The 23,752-nt window shown below is 39.3% G+C and overlaps 1 protein-coding gene across 1 annotated transcript in view; it reads right to left on the reverse strand.

Annotated features, from left to right (window-relative positions):
• Nucleotides 1–23,733, reverse strand: part of NELL2 (neural EGFL like 2) — a 133,331-nt gene extending 109,598 nt beyond the window's left edge. The window contains exons 1-3 of the mRNA XM_015628578.3: nt 23,566–23,733; nt 23,263–23,391; nt 4,976–5,126 (exon numbers count right to left, since the gene is read on the reverse strand). Coding sequence (XP_015484064.1) covers nt 4,976–5,126; nt 23,263–23,391; nt 23,566–23,620 — 335 coding nt within the window. The 5' untranslated portion in view covers nt 23,621–23,733. The remainder of the gene's footprint in view (nt 1–4,975; nt 5,127–23,262; nt 23,392–23,565) is intronic.
• Between the last annotated feature and the right edge of the window lie 19 nt (nt 23,734–23,752).

A 23,752-nucleotide genomic window follows, 5' to 3' on the forward strand; every position in this document is an offset into this window, starting at 1 on the left:
CCTATTCTACTAAAAATCAACAAGGGAAGAACTTTCTCAACTCAAACATTATAAAAACAACTGACATAAACCATGCCTCATTCCCTTTTCTTGACAAAGTTTCTCCAAGGAGAGCAAGAGGACTGCAAATACAATAAACAACTTTCTAGTAGATGTATTAGTAAAAGAAAAAGGCAGTTTCAACATAACTGTTTCCATTTCCTACCCCAAAAGAATACAGATTTCTTTGTTATTTGTTTACTCATAGAAAGTCTTATAAACAACATTGGAATAATAACAAAATCTGTCAAAACTCACATTTCAGCTATTTCAGTGGGGGTTTTCAACGTCATAGGAAGGAAAAAAAATCTTCTGTCTCTTATTCAAGAAGGCCTGTCACTAGGCTCAATTCAATAGGTTCCAGGTTCATATAAGCATTCTGTGAGATGTGCTCACACAATTCACCCTGGATTAGCTGGTACTGCAATGATTTTCACTGGACAGGCTGGTCTCACTTGATTTAACAAAAGTTATGGAATAGTAAGGTGCTTGAACTATAGGAACTTACATCCTACTCCCTTTTTTTTTCCTTTTTGGTCACAGAGTATAAACTAACTGAAGTAAAAAAAACCCAAAAAAACAAAAAAAAAAAACAAATCCAAGCAAGAGTGACATGGTGTCAATCAATTTTATGATAACCTTTATAGCCAACACTTTAAGAAACAGGTGATTGCTAACACCACGAAGGCATTAAACAGAGTATAACACAAAACAGCTGCTTTACAAATATTTCCATCCAATCCCATACTGAGGGATAGACATTAAATCTCCCAAACCAATATAAACAAGGAACTTTTTTTCTTTTGGGATAAAGAGCCTGCTCAAGCTGTCAGTGTTTACACAGAGAATCCTTTGTACCACAGAATCTTCTCACGCACTGGAAAAGCAGTGAATGAATGAATGAATGAATGAATATACCTTTTTTTTGACACCTTTGATGAAACATGCAAACTGCATCAAAAGAATAGAAAGCTGACACCAGAGAAGTTTAAAATCACTAGAGGAATTCAAAAGTGGTGTTATGAACAAATTGTAGAGGGTTAATAATTATTATCAGACTAGTAAGAAACAAAAACTAAGATTTAATACAAAAAAAAAATACAGAACAATATAACCATCCGCTCTTCCAACAAAAAAATCATGGACTGTTCTAAACAGAAGTAAGCTACTACCTCTTTTGGCACAGGGAACAGCCATATGCAGCTTTATATACATATAAAGCTCTGTATTTATGTAAACACATATACATTCATATACAGCTTTAAAAATTAATCCCACATTACCTAACACCTGCTCTGCAAATATTGGTTTCAGTGGTAAATACTGGAAGCTGTTCTCAGTGTAAGAGTTTTGGAGCAGATTTTGTGGTGTCAGAGAGGACACTTCACACTGCAGTCCAGAAACACTGGCACTCATACATCAAAAGCAGGGAACGTACAGTTCCACCTCTATTTTAATACAATGGTCAAATGAGAGAACAAAATTCATGCATTGGGAATTCACCTCTGGTAGCTTATCTCCTTGTAGCATAAATCAGTATGAGAGAAAATGTCACAGATAACTTCCTCCTACATACTGAAAGAGATTTGAAACTGTGGTTCAGTACAGCCCATTTGACGGCAGATAATCACAAGACACCAACTGCTGTGAAAACAAATACTAAGGAAGGCAGAAATTGAATAAATTAGTGGAGACACAAATTAAGGGTAGGAAGTGCCTGTCTGTAATATACTATTGATTGCAGTTCTCTGCTCCAGGATATAAAAAGCACTAACCAAAGGAAAGAATCGTTAAACTACAACCTAGCAGTTTCATCCTTTAAGGGCCTAATATGCAATATCTCGAGAGATATGAATGTAAGATTGGTTACTTAAAGCCACAAAACCGCAAAAGCCACAAAACCACAAAAGGAGGAAAAAGCTTTATTATTATCAGCTCCTCTGCTGATGATTAAATAAAAATATATATGATGGAATAGCAAGACCAAATATATATAACAACCCCATCACAGAGTAAAATCCTCTCTCTGCTGACTCTTCCATCAAGAAGAAAGTGAGACAAATTCAGAAGTGAGGAGGATAATACAGCTTAAACAGAGACGAAACAAAGAGCAATCAGTGTTTAACGGTGTTTCTACTCAGACTTAAGGTATCCATTCATTAACTTAAGGTAAAAATATTTACCTTGTTACCATGAAGTACAACATATTTTAGGCAAGGCACTGTCTGTGGTCAAGGTAAAACCCTGAAGTTAAGGAGACATTTATAACTTCTGTCTTTCAGACATATGCCATATAAATCTGCCATATTTAAAAGATGTGTCCGCCTGCTTGAAATTCATCTGAACAATTACTGGTGAGTAATTTGAATTCTCTGACACCACAAGAATTTTTTCTGAAATTATCACCTCCACACTTTGCCCAAAACTACCACTGCCTGAACTCCTTGGCTGCTCTAATCAGTGGGGGAAAAAAGTGATGTCTGTGGAAATGTGTGGGTAAGTTAGGAAAGGACAGTTACAGGTATTGTTTCAGATACTTTCACTTTAAGATTAATTTTAAAATATTTTTATATATTTAATACTAGAGAAATGCATAATCATTATAAGAGAGAAAGTCAACTTTCATATTCAATCAGGAAAAGAAAAAAGCAATTAAGTGAGTATGAAAAGATGACTGTATTTACAGTAGATAATTTCTGTGAGCATTTTTTTGGTGTGACAACAACAGCCCAGCCTCAGCAAATGCCCAGGCCTGAGACTTATGTGGAGAATCTTTTTGATAGACCAAGCACAGCATTCAACACATGACATGACATTGTGACCAGATCTGTCATCTTCTTAAGACTCAAAGCCTTAAATAGTTACATGACCACGTCTCAGTGCAAGTATTCATTTTTTATGATTCTCAAAAGGGAGCCAGCAAAGAGGAACAAAAACAGCAACTACATAAAACTAGACAACACAGACTGAATCAGTAAACTCTGAATCACATAAACTATTTTAAGTTTATAAACAAAATTATAAAATTTTAAAAATCCTACAATTTTGGAAATGCCCTTGATGTAAATTCACATATGTGCACCAATGTCCCTAGACCCATGCAAAGACAGGATGAGTTTTTACACTAATTTATTTCCAAAAGCACAAATTATGAATAAATTCACCTTTTCCCACTTTTTAAAATTTTTATTTTCTTGTACCATAGAAATGGTTTTGCCCTAGAACCATTAGTTGCCTTGAAAGCTCTGTAAAATCAAGCACATGAAAAAGTACTTGTGTGATAATTAATTACATCCTTCAATTACTGCCACCTTCTGCCTTCCTCAGCACCGTTCAGCTCCTCACTGCAGAAACATAAGAGCTAATACTGACCTCTGTAAATTAGGAATACAGCTGCAAGGCAGCAGTTCAATGCTAGTGCAAAGTTTTTTGACATCAGTGTGATAAAAGGCTAAAGCTAGTGCAAAGGAGTGGAGTCAGGTCTGGCATTGCTCCTTTTCCCACTAACTATGATGACTGCTGTGACAGAAATTTTCTGAGAAGTTAAGAGCTGGAAGACCTGTTACAGCCAAGTCCCTGGTCAGAGGTGGGCAAGGTCAGAGATGGAGATCCAGCACTGAAGAAGCAACTATTTAATATAAGCCATCCAAATGCCTCCTTTTAACATCTACTTTCTCTTGTCTTTACTGTCATTCATCATAAAACATCAAAACCATAGGAGAAACTACACAAGATGCTTGTCTGGTTGCAGTATTACCCACACCTAGGTCAGCCCTCATTTTAGCACTGTTAAACTGAACAAACACTACTCTGGCACACAGACACCTCCCCATACATCCTAGCACAGAAGAGACCTGAATGTGTTTATTAAAAGCTTAAGGGCACCCCTAATGCCATCCAGGAGACATTCAACTACCCCATTACAAGTTTGAAAATCCTTTTATAAACTTGGCGTAATGATCCTTGGGAACGTTCTCCCTCTTCTTGTTTTGTGGTTTGTGTTTTGGTTGGTCTTTTTGTTTGTTTTTTTACAAGCAGCTAAATTGCAGAAGATGGGGCCTCTGAGAAACAGAGTAAAGATTGACTTGGAGCATCTTCCAGCACAAAATAATTGTCACCATGCTTGCTAATGAAAATTTGTACACTCATGTAAAAGGAACAGACATTTTGCTGTGCTTGAAATGTCTCTTTTTTCTTTTTCTTTTTATTTTTTTTGTTATTTTGCAGTGAGACTGTCAAGAAAGAATTATGGGACTGTACACAAGAAAATAAAAATAACTAGGAACCTAAAGCAGAGATCACCTGTTTCTCGTGCTAATGACAGTTTAGAAAGTGCACATTTGAAAACTCCTTTTTATTCTGTCAGAGAATCATAGGGCAGTTATCTTTAATAGCTATTACTCAAACAGCTGTATAAAAAGTATCTTGTATCTCTAGCAGTCTTTATTCTATCAAAAGGATAATCCTTCAATGCTATGTGTCATTCACTTTAATTTTTCAAGGCTGACAACATTTTGAGTAGAGTGTTCTGCCATTCATGGGAAGATGTAAACTCATAACTGGAGGATTTATTTTCTTTTTAAGACTGCTTATATTGTTAAAAACAATGAAGAGCTGGATTTACAGGGCCAGGCTTTGTCAATCAGTGTAGCTATAGTGACATGACAGTTTTACACCAGCTGAGAATCTGGTCCTTGTGGTTATGAACAATAGAGAAATGGCTTTCCATGCCCTTAGTAGTAAGAGATGTGTAAAGAAAAACCCATCTTGCCCTTCCCTTGTGACTTTTTATGAACCTGCACAATGTGCCTATCCAAACACTGTAAATATTTAAGAATTATCTGCTACACAACAATTTTGTTCTAATTTATGTTCAAACTTTTAATGCATGAATTCATACACTTTCATTAGCCAGCAGACAGGTATCAGTACTTACCTGTGATCTAAATGGTGAATAGAGAGAATAACCCCTGAATTCAAATGGGCTTGTTTTAAGGTCACCAGAATTGTGAATTCACCTTTATTTCTTAACTTCTGAAAAAAGATTTCAGCTGTTTCTGGAGATGCCTTCACATTTCTTGAAGTATCTAAAATAAACATAAGAAAAAACACTCAGTATAAAATCTTATGTTACTTTACATCCTCATTTAAAATGATAGGCTATTTCTGAGAAGCACAACTGAAGAGACAGGCAAAAGCAAGGACCAAAGTATTTAAAACATTAGTTTTGCATGCAATGGGAGCCTTTTCAATGAAAGAGAACACATTTTCTAGGACACCTATTCTATTCTGGGAGCAATGGTGTTTTGTTTTGATCCAGGGTCATAACTCTTACTTTCCTCAGGGATGGCCAGATGGTACCTTTAATATCCCATCCAAAGTTTGGGCTCACTAGCAGTGAAGCACAGTGACAACACTAGACATGAGCCTAAATCCTGACATATGACCTGAGCAACTTTTTAATGACTTCTAAAATATCTTATGCCTAATAGCATAAATACACAAATAAATAAACTATTAAAAAAAAAACAACAACTATTTACTCAGCTTTAAGTAATAGTTTAAAAATCCATGAAATTTCAAAATATTTTATCACTATTTCACTGCTCTGTACTCCAGTTAGGTGGAATTTTCCTGCTCTTTCTTGCACAGTATGTCATGAACATTTGTTAGAGTAGTGGCAAACATACAATAAAGATTTTACTTTTAGAAACCAACACAATGCCTAGACTGATGAAATATTTCTACTGAATTTGCACATAACATGCATAGAAAATAAAAAAGGCTCAAGCTTAAGATGTCTAGAGAGATAATTTACAAAATAAGATGTCAAATGCTGGAAAACTAATTCCCAATCTCCAGAATACATTATACAAGAAAAAAATTAATATACATTTTTAATGCACAAAATCAATTCATTAGCATGTGTAATCAGCTGTGTAAGAATTAAATCAATTCACAAGCTTCTTGTCACAGCAACTTGACCATTCTGCTCTACTTGGGAACACTAGCTCAGGAGCAGCAGTAGAGAGCTAAGAGCAATAGAACTGGTGATTCTCTTTCAGCAACACTGGAGCTGAGCTCTCAAGTAAATCACTCTCAGCTTACACCACTGTTCTTGGAACAGTTTTATTCCTTAAATTGGAACTATGAAGATGCTGCTCTCCATTAATAACAACAGTTTATTTTGGCTTTTGGATCTGGAATTTTTTAATATCTGTTTAGGAAATGCAACAACCTGTGCAACTGTGAAGTCCTAACCAAGTTCCTGAACAATGCCACACCTGGTTGTATTCCATCTGTTTTTCGCAAAGGGGAACCCAAAAGGGAAAAAAAGGAAAAGTTAATTTCTACCAAATTTCTGTGATGCCTTCTTAAGCAACTGATGAAAGAAAGCATATGTTTAACACCCCCACCCTTAAAGAAGTCCAGCTCATAAGTTTATAACTATCCCCATCTTCTACAGGCCCTTTTATTCCAACCAGAGCTATTGGGATGCAAACACTGCGCTACAGATGGCCTGTGCTTTCACAAGGAAACAAGCCCTCACCATCACATGGAGCTCTCCAGAGCCACCCCAGTCCTCACCACTGTGTGACAGGCACGGGAAACACAGAGCTGCCACAACACCCACAAGGCAGGAATAATTGATGAGGTCTCTTCATGTCACCCTGAATCATTACCTGATCACTACACCAGATGAGAATTTTCCATCCTTTATTCTATAAAACCTTACCTGGGTACCCTATAATCATTCATTGTTGCCTCAGATAACCTTCTTGGTACACAGACAATAGCATCATGACCTGATTGCACCATGCTGGCAGCCTATATACTAAGATTACCATCACACTAACTGCTGGAATGTTACATTGCCAAAACACACGGCCACTCAGTTTTAGTACTGCAAATAGGTCAGATCATACTTGCTGCTCTAAAAAGCTACACAGCCTTTTGAATTATTACTACTCTTATGATGCACAACAGTCTTTGCTCAGGGCAGGCACCAGGTGGATCTTTTAAAAGCAAGATGACTGAAAAGTCCTTGATCTGTCAGATCCATTCTTTTCACACTAACACAAGAGTGCAAATCCCTCCTTCCAATTGCCTTTGAAAACTAGCAGTAGGTGCTTGATAGATCACCAGCTGTGCTCAATAAATATTGCTTCAGGCTTCTTCTTGATATTTGGCTCTTAGTAATCAGTTTAAGACCCAACAGAAATACTTTACTGGAACTGGAGTTCTTCCATAATAGCTTGGAAAAATCAAACTGGTATATCTCAGACAATAATTTGCAGTTCCTCAATAGTTACATAAAAACCTCATACTGTGAACATTTCTAATACACAAAACCAAAGGCATAAATCTTTTCAACTTAGAGTGCAGAAATAAGGAGAGAATTATTAGTTTGAATGAGAAATTTATCTCTAACCATGATGTTTTGGGTTTATTTTCCTAGAATATTCCATGTGTTTGGTTTGACCATACCACAACAAATCACAAATCCATAGTGTCATCACTCCATCTTTAACTTACAGAAACATGAAAGTGACAATTAAAGAATCAAAAATCCAAACTCAAATCATGTCTCACTCCTTGTTCAGGCTAGATCCTTTAATATCTAACATTGCAAAGCAGCCTGGAAGCCCAGTGAAGAAAACCACTGACCCTAAGACCTGCAGGAACTGAGCCCTTCAGGAGACAAGCTTAGCAGCTGCCTGTGCTCCCAAAAACCCTCACTAATAGGAGACATTTTCCCCTCTCAGAGACAATCTGCAGTCAGAGCTCAGCAGCAAACACCAATACCACATCAGTGTTTCCTGGAGATGTCAAGAGCAGAAGACACTGTCATTTCAGTCATGCTCACAAGATAATAACTGCACTTTAACAAAGATAGCAAGTAACTACCACCAAGACTCACTCCACAAGTCCAAAGAACTTCCACCAGTCCAAATGGGTATTGGACAAAGAAGCAGTTTTATCCTTTGCAATCACCAGCCTTTTACTGGTCTCATCCACCTTGTGGTGATATAACTGCGTTCATAAAAACAGAAGAGGAACTATTGGAGGCAACTGATCCAGTCTTAACTAGTCCAGCCTCCTCACCAAAAAAAAAAAAAAAAAGTGTTGGAAGCAGCCACAAACAAGTTATGAGAGGTAAGCAGGAAAATTTCCATACACAGCACCAGCAGCATACCAAATCACACAGTGGAGAGACTTAGGACAAGCCATTCATTACCATTCCTTTCCAGTCCACAATAAAAGAAAACAGTTATTAAATAGAATGCATAAATCTTCCTAGCAAAGGGTGGCCTCAAATTTTTGAAGAGCATCTCAAAGTAAACATACAGTACAACTGAATTATAAAACAATTCCTGCAGAATAGTCTTTGACGGAGGCATTCTAACTAATTGAGCTCCACAGTTTGTTTCATGGGCACATAATCAGCTTTTAATAGCAGCATCTATAAATCAATTCTGCATCTGACTGTAGCTCTGCTGAACTATCCAAATTAAATTCTAGTGCTTCACAAGAAGAAAGAGGGCTGAAGGCTAAAATGAGGCTGAAAAATATAATTGGCTCAATTTTTGTTTCAGTTTCCTACAGTAGTAGGGATGAGTGTCACAGGCACATATTCACATCCTGTCACTTTCCCATATTCAAGTTTTTGGTTAATATTTTCATAACTAGGGATTTCACACAGCCTTCAAAGGACAACTGTTTACTTTATATGGTTCTTTCATTTAGGTAACAAATAAAAACTAAACTGCACCCAGCCAATGGGGAAGCATGCAAAGCCACTCCAAAAGCAGAATCTTTACAGGGCTGACAGAGCACAGCAGGATTTTAAGTGGAGCACAGCGCATTCAAATTTAGGAGCTGCATTCCTCTAATGAAAAATGAAGATATAAAGTAAAATAACCTTTATTAGACCAAAGCCTTGCTAGACGTGATATGAATTAAATCCTTCAGTAGAAAGGCTGTTTTTTTGCTACTTAAACTGATATATAAGATCAGCTCATAAAACATTTTGAGCTACTTTATCTATAGATTTTTCTATTCTCATCTCAAAGATTCACAGTTGTTTCAGAGAGAAGAGCAGAAAAAGCAGCTGTAGTTTTCCAAACCCAAATGAACCTTTGTTGGATTCCCCAAGGCTGTAGGAAGGGGCTCTGCAAGGGTTTGGGGGAAGGTGTTGCAGCTCTACCTGAAGTTTAAAAGATTGCAGTGGGGTAAACACTAGCCCTGTAAGATTCCCACAGGGGCCATTCCCAAGGGCTCAGGAGCACTGCCCAATTCCCAAGCCTGGGTGAGTTCCAGGACTACAATTGAAATGTAGTCAGGATACCACCAGGTGATCCAGAGCTCTGTGCACACAAGCACCCCCTGTAAACTGGATCCAACCTGGTGTCCCCAGCACAAACACTCACAAATGCCAGAAACAAGGACTCTAGTAATTAATTTCCCAAGTGGCATGATGAGGACCTTGGGATACCTCACAGACTGTTTAGGGACATAGCCCACAAACAGCCCTTGCAGTTCTGACACCCCCATGGTGTGGTGTGTCTGCCTTATTTCCACTAAAGAAACACTTCAGCAAGGATGCATGCAGATAGAAATGCAGTGGATAAGAAGGAGAAAAGGAAGAGGGCAAAATGCTCTTCAGCTGAAACTAAACAATCGAAACAAAAACTGACTTGAAGCCAAATCATTAAATCAAATAAAAACAAGGGGGGAAATGTCACAGTGTGTTCTTGAAGCATTTGGGGAGGTTCCAACTGCCTTTGCTTTGTAGCTTCCTCTGTTCTGAATGTCAGCTACATTGGCGTGTCATCCAGCAAGGGCTTTCCTCCAGCTCAAACCCTATGCAAAGTCCCACAAGTCACAATGGACTAACACAAAAGACTAGAAGACCTGCTTCTGTACACCTTTTTCCCCATTATATTGGTTGTTCATTCTTATATCCTTAAAAAACAGTTACCATATCACTACTGGCCAAAACTCTGTCTCACCTATATGCTACATACTTTGATGTTTAAAAGTCATTTTGGCACAGCTGAAAACACAAATCTACTGTGGGACAAGAGAAGGGAAGGCTACTGAGAGTCTGGACAGCTAGGCTTGAATACAGACAATTAGGATAGACTTCGAAAATCCATGACTGTCTGTGGAAAATGACAGCTGTAATATAACACACATTCCCTGTGAACTGACAATAATAGCACTGAAATCTGCCTAGAAGCATTCTGCAAGAGATGGTACAAAACAAGTTTGGGGGTGATTATTCTAGTGGCTGGGTTAAGCCTCTGAGCTTATACACTAACCAGCTGCTTCTAGAAACCGAGGCAATTCAGACGTGACTGAATCGTTCTGCGATGGACTCGGTACCACGGCTCTCTCAATCTCAGTCTTAACCTGCCAGAGCACAATGCTGAGACATTTACACATCTTTCATCTTTCCTTGGGCTGTTGTCCCTTCAGCAAGGAGGGAATTTGCACCAGGAATACAAGAGGGAAGAATTTCCTGTAATATAAAGCAGTCCAGCTGCACTGCAAAAAGTCAGACATGCTCCTCAAAAATGTCAGGTCCACGAAGAAGAATTTCATGACTATTGGACTCAGTAAGCAAAAAAATAAATAAAAGATAAATAGTTATAGAAAAGGTTCTAGTGACTGCTAGTGTAATAGCATATTTCTGACAATCTTCCCAACCTTTTGCAAATGACAGGATAAGAAACTTAGGTTTCTTATCACAGGCAAACCTGAACTTTGAACATGTAGGATTCCAGATTAGAAATCTGTATTCCCAGCACAGGAGGCTGAAATAGCTGATTTACTAATAAGCAATACAGATCCTGCCACACTAGATTGTTAATAAAACAACTCCTACTGAACTGCCACAGAAAATGAAAATGTTCTCTCCTGAACATCTCTGAAAGGAATTTTACAAATGTATAGATCAACACACAGGGAAGCGCCATACGTACAAAAGTACTATCAGGGATTTTTAAACGCATACATGATACAGAAAACTTCTGTCCCTTGTACCCCAGAAATACTACCCCTTTCAGAGAAGCTGTCATCATGCTAGACACTATCATCAGGAGAGAGGGTGCTACTCACTGGGGACCTATTACATGACAGCAAAATAATGAAGATAAAAGACTTCTGTTCTAGTTACTGCAATTCCACTGCTAGGAAATTAAAATGTGTGCTGCATGGTATGCTCCACACCATGTATTTATTATTGTAATGCTTTCTGGTGATTTATAGGTTCCAGGCTATCAATTATATGATGCAATAGGCTTTTTGATTACCAGTTTTTCCTAGCCTATACTCCAACACTATTCTTAAAACCTTTTTAAGTTTTAAAGATGCTTTTTTGATTTGATTTTCTTGTATGTGTTCCCTCATAGGTAGAATCACATACTGCTACTTAGAATTATGTTGTTTAGGTTTTTCACAGCCAATACTGCTATAAAATCTATTATGTTTGAACAAGGACACTGATGTAGCACAGAGTGGGACTTCTTTTGTTTCTTCATTTCAATATCTAAAAGGTTACAGGTACTATAGCTTTATAAATATATATGTGTATATAAATATGAACTCCCTTTAGGCACAAAACAGCTTTTTAGAAGCTGCTTTGAGAACACCTTGAAACCTGTGGAGAAAATCAAGCCTGCCTTGTTTTCCTTGCAGCTGCCATCTGTGGCATATGCACCTAGTTATGCTTGGTTGCCTACTGTCACATGAGCACTTTGTGTCAAACTGACCTAACAACAAACAGAAATATCACACCAAGAAATGCTGTTAACACTGGGACATTGAAGAGCAGAAGAAAAACAATGCAACGTCTTCCAGCCCTACCAGTGCTGTAATAAGGGCACGGCACACATGAGAACTGCTAAAACACTGATTTTATTTTCAGTTCCTCATTGTATATAGCATGGCCAGGATTTTAACAGGTATTCAATTCAAGGCAAAAGGGGAGGACAGAAGGAGGAGGAGGAGATAGTGTTGCCAGCCTTTTCCAAATGAAAAGGCAGGCTACCAAAGGTAAACAAAGCCTAATCAATTAAAAACAATCAAATATAAACTTAATGGCGATAATAAATCATGGAAGCCGATTATTCTAGATAAAGATCAAGCTGCATTACATACTCTACCCTTCTCTCTGAAGATGTGACAACTCAAATTCTCAAATATATCATATTCCAGTGGTGAACTATCATACAATGGCAGACTGTATAAGATCAGCACCCACCATGGCACCTCTGAATTAGGATCATGCTTGGTGTAGGCAATCCAACACCCTCTCAGCAGCACACCACATCTCCCCCTCACTTGGTTCTCACTGTGCAAGTGTCAGTAAGACTTACTCATGCTCTCTGCTCAGTCATTTTCTCTCAAAAACTCCATTTGCTGTGACAAGTATGCAGCTCCTGAGGACCTAACTCCTACAGCCTGTGTTTCACAGATTCATTTAGGCTGGAAAGGACCTCTTGAGATCATCTAGCCCAACTGTAATCATTTGTGGGTGACCTAGAAGGTTTACCTTTTTTCTCTATGAAGAATCTGTTTCTCCCTCTTGGTAGTGATCTGGATCTCTCACCCTAGCTTTCCTTCATCTCTGGCTTTCTAGGGTATAACTGGCTTTACCCACATTAGGGTTAATTGCCTTCAGCTAACCAAAACTCTGTGTATCAAGAATTTAAGTGCTGATTTCTTTTCATACAACACAATGGTGAGCTTAAGAAGGCTTACCATATGAGATCATTTTGCAGATGACCACAACCATGCATTTGCATGAAAGATTAACTTCTGACCCAAGAGAATAGCCAACAGTCACTGACACAGACAGAAAGTGCCAGAAAACTTAAATTTGTTTCTTAACAGCAAAAATAGGGCAGGCCAGGGGGAGGGAGGCAACCACTGCAAAAAATTGTATCTGAATATGGACACATCCAACACCTCTGTTGCTAGCCACAGGCCTCCAGCAGCAGGCTGAGCAAACAGCAGCAGATGGGGGGAGAAGGCAGGAGACTGAACTGTAAATAGAATTTGAGCAGAAACAGGAAGCAGCAGAGAGACCACACCTGAGGGTAGAGGTAGGATGCCAATAACACCAACCATACTGGCATACTTGGAAAAATCTCCACTCACAGGATATCAGTTCTGATGCCAGAAAAAGGAAAGACTAGGGTTTTGAACTGGGAACATCAAAGAGGAGAGATACCAAGGAATACCATATACACAGCTCAGCTGTGAGCAGGGCAGACAGGTAGAAAATACATGGAAGACTCAAACCAACCATTACCAGAGATTTCAAGAAAGCTGGGAAAGACCAGAGTTCAGATTCTCCAAAAGTTCTTATTTAAGTCAGTTATTAGTGGAGTCCATGCTTCTATGAATGTGCCCACTACCCCTGATGAATCAGCTACAGATTTAAACTCATGCCAAATTTATAAGCTTGGATGAGTTAAAATTATAAAATATTTCCAGGCTTTATTTTTCTCTTCTAGGTTTATTTGAGTCAGGCATCATCAAAATACATGTAAGTGCACCAAACAACAAGTTTCAGGAGAAGACAAAGGCACTGTTCTGATAATTGTGTACCAGGTGTTTGATGCTACTTTCTGTCTTTGCAAAACTCTCCCTATATTAGATCAGTTTCACCAACATTCCCACTCTCCAGAGTACAGAAAGACTTAAAGGGTCATCCACCCATTCCTTAGCCTATTACCTGAACAATTATGTACAATGACTACAACACAGCTAATGTTTCCTAGATATTTTATTTCATACTATCATCTAAAAAAAAGTCAAAAGTATGGAGATTTCCACCACTTCTCTTCAGCAGCTATTCCTCAATCTAAACTAGTTCTCTGTGAAAGTCACCTTTTATCTTAAATCCTCTCAATTTGTAGTATCATTACATTACTCTTACCTCTAGCTCTTTGAATAATAAATAATTCCTTCATTTTAAACCTCTAAGAATCTTCTAATACTAAACACTTATCATGCAACACTTTTGTCATTTCTTGGACAATCTGTACGTGCTCAAGTTCTCTCAAAAGCTTTCTTACTAAGCCAGCCCTTTCCTTAATCAGGTTTGCTGTTTTTCTCTTCAGTCTCTGCAATTCATTGATGTTTTTCTGAAATTCAGAGACCCAGAGTGAATGCAATAACCCAGACATAGTATTTTTTTTAAAATTCAACCTTCCAGATCTCTTACTGCCTTATGCTTTCCTTATGCTAATTGTGTATGCAGGGATTCCTAATCAGAGCAACACTGAACAGGGTACACAAGGTTTTCCCAAAGTCTGCCCTCTTCCTTGAATGAGAGCTGAGCAAATCTAGGGACTATTTCAATTTTGAGGCATATTACTTAATGTTACAGAAAATCTTAAGAGTGCCTTTGGAACAGCTGGGGCACAATAATCAAATGCATGCTTAAGGAGCTATTAAAACACAGATTATTGACCTCAAAACTAGAAAGGATCCTTTGGAACCCTTCTGGATCATTACACAGCTGTATCTAGAGACTGGTGGACTTTCAGACAGACTCAAGGCTGGTACATGTCATCTTCTCTTTTAGGATAAAGACTACAGATGTTACCACAATCTAATTATACTTAAATAAGCATTTATGCTGGGGAAATTGTATAAACATTGCTCTAACTCTACAATTGGAGGCCTTTTTCCTATTATACTCCCTGTTTTCAAAGAAGGAAATAGCCACTCAAATTCCACTAAAAGAGTTCTCAGTTATGGATCGCTAGCAATATTGATTGTAATGGCTCCCTTGGAAACATTACAGTCCATCATAGCAAAGTTGGTGCTGCAGCAAATATGTTAATCTGCTAAAAGCCTTTTGGACATGGTGTCTTTGGAAGTCTCTTTTCGGTCTGCTGGTCCTTTTAGAACATTTATGCCCATTGCTTTAACACCTTGCAACAGCCCAGAGCTGTGAGCAGCAGCTCATGAGATGACTCAAGCTAAAAGTCAATTTTCTAAGTTTGTGTGTCTCTCTGAAGTCATCAGCATCACAACACCCCCAAAAGCAAAGTATGCACCAAAAAAGAAAAGCAAATAAAAAGTTAACAATAAGAAATATTTTGCTGTAAAATTCTTCCATGTTGAAAATGGCTACAAGAAATTATTTTTTCTATCTAAAATATCTAAGTGAACATTCATAGAAGGTGTTTATTGTGGGAAACATGTCCAGGCAAAAAAAAAATTAAAAACTAAAATACCCTTTCTTATATTTCTCCTCAGATTTTCCTGAGAGGAAATCATTTGGACAATGCCAAGATGAAAAAAAAAAAAAATTTCTTAAACATTGAGACAAAATATAGAGGAATTTAGGCAAAATACATGGACAGAAAAGAAAGAAAATCTAACTGTGAAAAATCCTTTTTCACCCTTCATTCAGCTGTAACTTAGCAATAAGGCAGGAGAATACAGCTGCTTAGTGGACCTGCACCTTGGCACAAAACCAAACAGGATGAAATATAGGGAAGAGTCACTACAAAGAAGTAGAGTTTTCCATGACAGCTATATAAAATTTTCAACCCCTATCCAACCCTTTTGAATAACTTACGAACTCAGTCCTGAACCTCCCTTAAGTCTCAGTGGAAACAGTGAAGTTAACCATACTTGGAGTTATTTTTCCAAGGTAGCACCTGTATACCCTGGAGGATACAGACTAGAAGAACATAAGCTGGGGAGGAGGGGAGAGTAGAAAACCTATTTCCCACATCTCATAAGCAAGAAGTAGGGGAAAAACAGACATTGCGATTGATCTAAAAGGGATGCGTAGGAAATGCTGCTGTCCTTTGTGACATCTCACTGGAGAATGAGCCATGCTGCAGTGGGGGAAGAAACCATAAAAAAAAGATTAACCTAGCAAGTCTCAGGCACACTTTGTGACTACAGAACTATGCCACAGCAAAAGTAATTACATAAGGGTAGAGAGACCTCATTTCCCCCTGTCACTTCCTCTTGTTAATGCAATCCTCCCCCAGCAATACTGAAAGATGCACTTGACAGCTACCTAGAAGGGTCACCGTCCTCTCTCTCTGGGCACGTGTGCTGGGTGTGCTGGGTTCTCTCTGGCACACAGGACAGATGCTGTCCTGCTGTCAACATCACATCTTTTAACTTCAGCCAACACCATTGCCCCCTGCCACACCACCAGGAGAGGCTTCCAGGTGAGCAGCCGTCTGCACCTGCCTGCTCTTGATGGGGACATCAACATGGAGAGAGGCTCTTTGGCCCCACTCCTCCAACCATCAGGTCTCTTCTCACCCACCAGGGTTCTGCCCCACATGCCCACACCAACACCATCTTAATGTATTCCCCTTTCATACAGCCATAGAGTTGATGTGCATCATACTCATCTTCAGATTTCCAACAAAAATGCCAGGCTGAGCACTGAGATAATACAAGCCTCAACGAGGATTTTGTAGTTGCAGTATTCTAGAAGAGGCCTCATTGTAAAGGCAGGAAGAAACAAATATAATTCTGTCTGCTGTTCATCAGTATGAATTGTTTGGGGCAATATTGAATGCATAAACAATTCATGGTTATTTGGATTAACCTGAACAACCAGACACTCGTTAAAAAAAAAATTTAGAGATTCATCATTTTCCCCCGGACTTCAGTTTGTTCCAGGTATCAGCTAGAACCTGGCTATGAAAAGCACAGGCTCAAGTCCACAAGAACACAGTAAAACACATTGCTTTAAATGGAGTCACACCCTGCTGATAAATAAATGCAGGTATTAATTCACTCCAAAGGCTGAAGTATCAGAGACTGGAGATGTTAACTGTCCTACCAAGCACAAGCAAAGCCACCAAAGTCATACTAGAATTTAACAGACTGAAAAGTGACAAAAGCCCATATGAAGACACATGGAAAGAGATGCAAGAAAAAAGACAAAAACAAACAAAACCCCAACAAATTGCAAACTAAAAAAAAAACCAAAAAAAAAAACCAAAACCAGCAACCCTAAAGGCTCTAAAGGGAATATTTAATCTCTGAGATTATTACCTCTCCCTCCTCAGAAAAAGCCCACTGCAGAAAATCAAAAAGAAAACAAAACAAAATAAAAAAAAGGACAACACAACAGCACTTTGTATAAAGTACCTTTCCTCTGGATGAATAATGACAACTTTTAGAGCTGAATGTAAAACAACCTTGTTGCTTGCCACTTATACTTCCGTGATACTAATGCCTCATACACACTCCCAGACACAGTATTTATTAGAAACTTCCAGCATAAAACAGTTGCAAATCCGAAATGCCACAGGCCAAGTTTTTTGTCATTCCTTAACATTACTTTGTATCAGCTCTGCACTAATGACTACATTCAGGGATTACAAACTTTTCTTCTCTCAGTTTCTGTATAAGCCATACATTAGGTTCCCATTCATTTCCCATTTCTCAGCCCTACCCTCCACTGTACAATTACAAGCATCAATCAGAAGCTCAAGATATTTAAGTCTTTTTCCCATAACTTTTCCCCCTTTATTTTACAGATAAACCAGCACAACCAGTTAGCAAGCAACACAGTCTCCAGTTCTGGGCATATTCATGAATATTCAGTAGGGGTAAATGGATCATAGATCTCCATGCATTGAAATTCATGGTTTAGGATGGAAAACTGATGCAGGATCTTTACATCCTATCTCCTTTTTTGGGCGGGGTCCTCAAGCAGCAGACACTTCACAAACACCACCTCTTGCTACAACTACTCTTTCCCAGAAGAGGTTGCTGAATATTAAGTTCTTCTGGAGCAAAGGTATGTCTTGGAGGAGCAGCTGGACCAGCAAAAGCAGTACAGCTTTTCAGGGCTCTCCTCCTCTCCTTCAGCACCCAGTCTGGCTCCCCAGCAGCATAAATCACAATCCTGGCAGCGCCCTGCCACAGTGGTTACTGTTTGCACAGGTGCAGAGGCAACTTCAGAAAGTTTCAGAAGTGGAAGGCAGAAAAGGGAAAGCTTATCCTGTTATTCCAGATATACTAAAACCTTTCTTGCTACTACATTGTCATAGAGCAATTGCTTACATTAGGCATTTCTAACATCAAAAAAACATGCTAGTGCCTACTGAAATTAAACTTGGATTAAAACTTTTGTTATCCAGACAACCTCTATGATGGAGGTCTCACATTTTGACGATTCTGTGCTTTTGAGAGAAAGCAGTTTGCATTCAAGACAAAAGAGAAGTTGCAGATAGGTGTTCACTCTGCAGTCAGCTAAGCCAGTTGGCAACATTAACATCCTCATTCCCAGCTGCCTGTTACCACTCCTCTGGGAGATGGGTACAGCTGGAGAAAGGGGATTTTACGGGACTCTAATCCATGTCACTGCAGTCAGCCAGGTTCGCTCCTGAAGCTGGCTGGTTTTGCCATCAGCAGACATGGGAACACTCATATAATCTCTTGCTTTGGAAGAGTTGTGGGGACAGTAACCTCTAGCTTCTGGGCAGTGCTGAGCAGCTGGGAACTGTAATATTTTCAGCAGGCTCAGCTGGAACCTGGAGAAAACATCTGTCCATAGTTTCAATGACAGGTGGCAAGGAAAAAGCAGCATGTGTGAAGTGCACAGGCAATGTAAATCCTGTTTCTGTGACAAAAAGTTTACTCACCTCTGCTTTTAAGGCTTTATTTTTAGCTTCTTTATTTAACAAACGCCCAGAGATGACATCATGAGATAGAGTGAACTTTCCAAAGGGATACAAGATAAAGTAATATTGTCTTGCTAGTATTTTAATATAACACAGTAATGATCCGTTCATACAACAGGTAACACATCACTTTTACCAAGAAGCCTTTTTTAGGGGGCTTTTTTCTGCCTGCATTTGGGTCAGCCAGCACCAATTCAAAGGACAATACTGCCAAGTCCTTTCATTCATCCCACTGACAGATTAAATTATTTTTTGATGGTTTATAGCACATCTTGATCCCCATCAGAATATTTTATAATATACCCACCATATTTTGCCTCTAAAATTGTCTTTCCCCTGAATAAATTCCAAATTCTGCATTCAGAGACATAAGCTCTCACATTTTCATAATTGACATGTCCTTTTTTACCTTTTCCTTAAATGCATGTTTCTGTGTTTGTAACCATCCAACTGCACTCTTCTGTCCACCTTTTAGCCTTCCCTTTGAGCACATACATCTTTTGATGGGCATATATTGTCCTTACACATCACCTGGCTTTCATTTTTGTAGCCTCTCCTTCCTTTATTTACAGTGTACTTTCCACTCTCCACTGGTGCTAGGGGCAGTTGGAAGGTGTCTCAATTACTACACACACACACACACACTCTTTGGACAGTCTGATGAATAGTACCTGCTCTCAAAAAGAGAGACCCAGGAAGACTGTTAAAATAACTATAAAGTACATATAATACAGAATTTAAAGGAAGGATGACAAAATGTTATTGTCTAGTGAAATGCCAGAGGAGACCAAGTTACTCTTGCAGTCCTTCTTTAGACTGTCACACCTCAGAACACCATTTCCAGCTGAAAAACCTGGCTTCACTGGGACCTTGCATGAGCTTCATGTTGTATCTCCTAGCACAGACTTGAGTCAGTCATCCAAAATCCTCATCATCCTTCAGCATCCCTTGCTGTGGTTTTGTCTACTTCAAACTCGCCTGCAGTTACATATGCAACATGTCCTCCTGAAGCAATATGATTTCCATATTTGCATAGGAAAATAGATACATTGGACTTTTATCTTCACCCATCTCCTCAAATCGCATTAATGTGGTATACTTACAAAAAAAGAACTATAAAAATGACAATCTGTATTTCTCCAAAAGCTTTCTTTAACTATATTAATTACACTTCAGTCCACCCATCTGGTTTGGCCTTTACCCAAGTGTCATCCCTGTTTTACAAAGGGAAGAACAAAGGTGTTGAAAATTTCACTGACTTGTGTCAACAGTTGCCAACAGAGAGATATTTGGGACATATTCTGACTTCTGTTCTTCTGCTCTGACCAGCAGAGGAATAATTTTCTTCTCAACATATTTTGACATAATACTATCTGCTGTTGGCTAGAAAGTGCAGGCAGATGTTCACATACAGCAACACTAACATTTTTGAAGACTTCCTCCTGTTTTCCATTCATAATTGTATCTTCCCACAAGCTACACTGGAACATTTTATAATTACTTTGCAAATCATATTTCCAGAAAAAGAAGTCCCTGCAACTAACTAGATTCAGGTTACAGTGGCATTCTGTTGCTACCACTCATGACAACCAAGGAGCATCAGACACCTAAAAAGTTTTAGAATCGAGCACCTGAATCTCCTGAAGTCAAATACACACACACACACACAAAAAAAAAAAAAAAAATTAAAAAAAAATCCAAGTAACAGCAAATTTCAAATGGCTAACATTATTTCTAAATCAGGAACTGTATAAGGAGTATAATCTAAATTATCTTGACTGGACAGTGCCAGACTAAAACTACCTTTAGAGAGTAACTGCTTGTTGTTCTATATGGCCTAGGAATACAAGTACCTTTGAAAAGTTAATTACACAAGAGAGAATTTGCCAGAACAGCCAATCTGATGCTAAATCCCTATACTGAAAATTGATGCTACATCTAATTAAGCAGTCAAAACTGACTTTTTTGCCTAGAAACAGAAGAGACTATTCTGCTTTAACTAGATGCATAATTTTCCCATCATATATCTTCTAATTGTCTATTACCTGTTAGCAGTTCAACATGCCACATTCATAATTTCCTTATAAAATATAGAACAGCACTTGGGACTTCTGAATGGTTTAAGTTTAAGTAAAGTAAGGCTTTACATCAGTTGAGAATATGGTCTATCAAAAAGGCAACATACTTAAGTGTTGTAAATATGTGTATGATACAAGAAAAGATTCACTATCTGAAGAAATAGAGAGGCAAAGGATCATAAGTTGGAGCTCTCAGAGTAAGTTCACAGATCAATTAAAGTAATTTGCGTCATTATCACAAAATCTTTTCTGTCTAGGACTAAGGCTTTAGCTGGAATAAGGAAAGCCAAATTTCAAGGCAACACACACACACATATTTGAAATTCACATACTGCAAATACATACATTAGGAGGCACATACTGCAGCAGTGTTCCCAAAGTGTGAGTTCTAAGAGCAGAACAAAACTGACTAAGTGGACCCAGTGGTCTGATCAAGGAAGGAAATTTTTCTATTTCTAAATGCAAGTTCAGAAATTAAAATCTCTCTGCTCAGTAAGGACCCCATTTACTATAAGAAAATCAGTAGTCCTCTTATGCAGTAGCAGGGAAAATTATCTCCAGTCCTGCAGGGCATGAAAGGCTTCCTAAGGGACACAGAGACTTCAACCATCATTTAGACACAAGTGTTTTCATCCTTGTTTTTCTTCCAATTGTTCTCAACAAAATAAAAAGGCTGCTGTGAAAATTTAAAACTCCTGTCTTCTTTTGCTACAAATAAACCGCTAACCCACATGGGGACAATGTGCACTCATAATTGCAAAGAAAGAGGGAAAAACTTGAAAAAAACCAATTCTTTAGTAACTCAGTAATTTTTTTGTCCTGACACTGGGAAAATATACCAGAGAGTCTTATTCTTCCAAACCTTGAATCCTGTTACCAGTGAAGGCACTGAGTTTTACCTTCCTCCCACTCCCTCACCTCAATCCCCTATAGCACAATGGGGCTTCAACTCAGAATCATACCTTAAAAATTACACCTATTTTAGGACACCAATCCCACTGACACACAAATGCATTGCCACTCTAAGCAGTCACCCCCTTCATGGAGGTCTCTGCTCTGCCACAAGCCACAGATGTTTAAAGCCAACATGTGCCAGTGTTGCTGAATGCATATGCCCATGTGTCTCCACATTTATGTCCATAGTGACACATGCTGGCGGTTCCAGGGAAGAACACCACTACAGAGGTCACCTTAAAAAAATAAAAAAAAAAAAAAAAAAGAAGAAGCCTTTGGCAACTATTAGCTTCCTGATAAATTATCTCATTAATGCAAACTTGAAAAAGAAATTCCCTTTCCAGATCTTATCTCCCTTGAATCATAACTCTTCAGTACGTGAAACACAGCCTCTTGCCTGTTGCACTACAAATCTGTTCAGATCCAAGCTAAACTCCTGGCATGACACGAGAAGCCAACAATCAAGTTCTCCTATCTTATAAGTGCAAGCTGATGTGGAGATTTGCTTGCTTTTTATCAGATGGTGAGCCACATTCCTTCTTCTTGTTTAGTCATAGATTATAAGGAGCATTTAATCATCTTTCAGATAAGAGACTTGCTTCTAAAGGCTAGTTTAAAGCACTTTTTTTTTTTGTTAAGATAGACTTGATGTTTTTTTCCTAAAAATATTGTTGATTTAAGCTTTGTTTAACATATCAGTATCTTATTAAAGTGTAATTCAAAAATGCATTGATAATAAGCAAATGTATGGAATGTAACCAATGCCAATATATTCAATGAGATATCAAGAGTTATTTTACAGTCTTTTATGAATTACAATATAAGAAATTTTAATAAATTTTAATAATCTTTAGTAAAACTCCTAAATGTATTTTTGGAAGATAGAAGACTACTATTTTATTTCTATTCCCAGTATTAACAAAGAAACGATCACAAGTACTAAAGAAACCAAAACTCATTCATTGTTTCTCGGGAGGGTTATGTCACAGAAGCTCCAAAAGGACACTGCCCTCTGGCAAAAAAAAAGGGTGTGCTTATTTCCAGCCATCTGCCTCCCTCCTCCGGGGCACTTCATTTCAGCATTTTGCTCGATTCACATAAAACTTTCAGTGAGGTTTTCCTTAGCTGGAACTGGGATATGTTTAGCGTTTCCCAAGTAAAGCAGTAGAGTGGGTGGTGCTATTATTCATCACCGCACCCCACGACTCACAAAACATGCCATCTGCCATCCCCATTCCTGCTGTACTTTAATTAAGCGTCTACCAGTCAAAGAAAAAAAAAAAATGGGGTGAGAGAGAAAAAAAAATTATAAAAAAATGGGAGGGGAGCTGTAAAGAAGAGTGGAAGAAGAGCGAGCAGGAAGGGAAGGGACGGGATGCCGAGGTCTCAGAGCGAGCACACCTCTGGCGTTGGGGTGACTTGGGGGGGGCGCGCCCCGTGCGCAGCGCCGGGGCCCCACGGCCACGGCCGGAGTTGCGGGGCCGGGGCGGCCGTACCTGGGAAGAGGAAGGCTTTGCTCCCGTTGTGCAGCCCCGGCACCTGGCGCACGCCCTCCGTGGAGCCTCCCAGCTGTAGCTCGGACAGCACGTCGATCTGCAGCGAGGGGTCCACGCCAAAGCCTGAAACTGACCCAAAAAGTGCCGTCACCCACCCGCCGACGCCGCAACTTGCCGAGCCCCCACCCAGCTCCTCCGCCGCTCTCCGCACCTGCGGCTGCCCGGCGGCCAGAGCATCGCCGCTGCGAAGCTCCAGCGGCCCCGCTCCCGCGTACTCCCCCGGCGGGTCCGGCATCCGCCTACCTGGTCCCAGGCACAGGAGAAGGCAGAGCGTGCTCAAGCGGATGCCCGACTCCATGGCAGAGCGATGCGCTCAGTCCATAGTCCCCCTCCTCCGGCTGCTGCGGGCGAAAAGCCTCCGGGGCACGGGCTGGGTCCCTCCCCGCCTCTCAGCGAGCGGCACGGACCCTGCGCCGCCCCGCAGCGCGCA

The sequence above is a fragment of the Parus major genome, chromosome 1A (assembly GCF_001522545.3).
Source record: "Parus major isolate Abel chromosome 1A, Parus_major1.1, whole genome shotgun sequence".
NCBI classification, from domain to species: Eukaryota; Metazoa; Chordata; class Aves; order Passeriformes; family Paridae; genus Parus; species Parus major.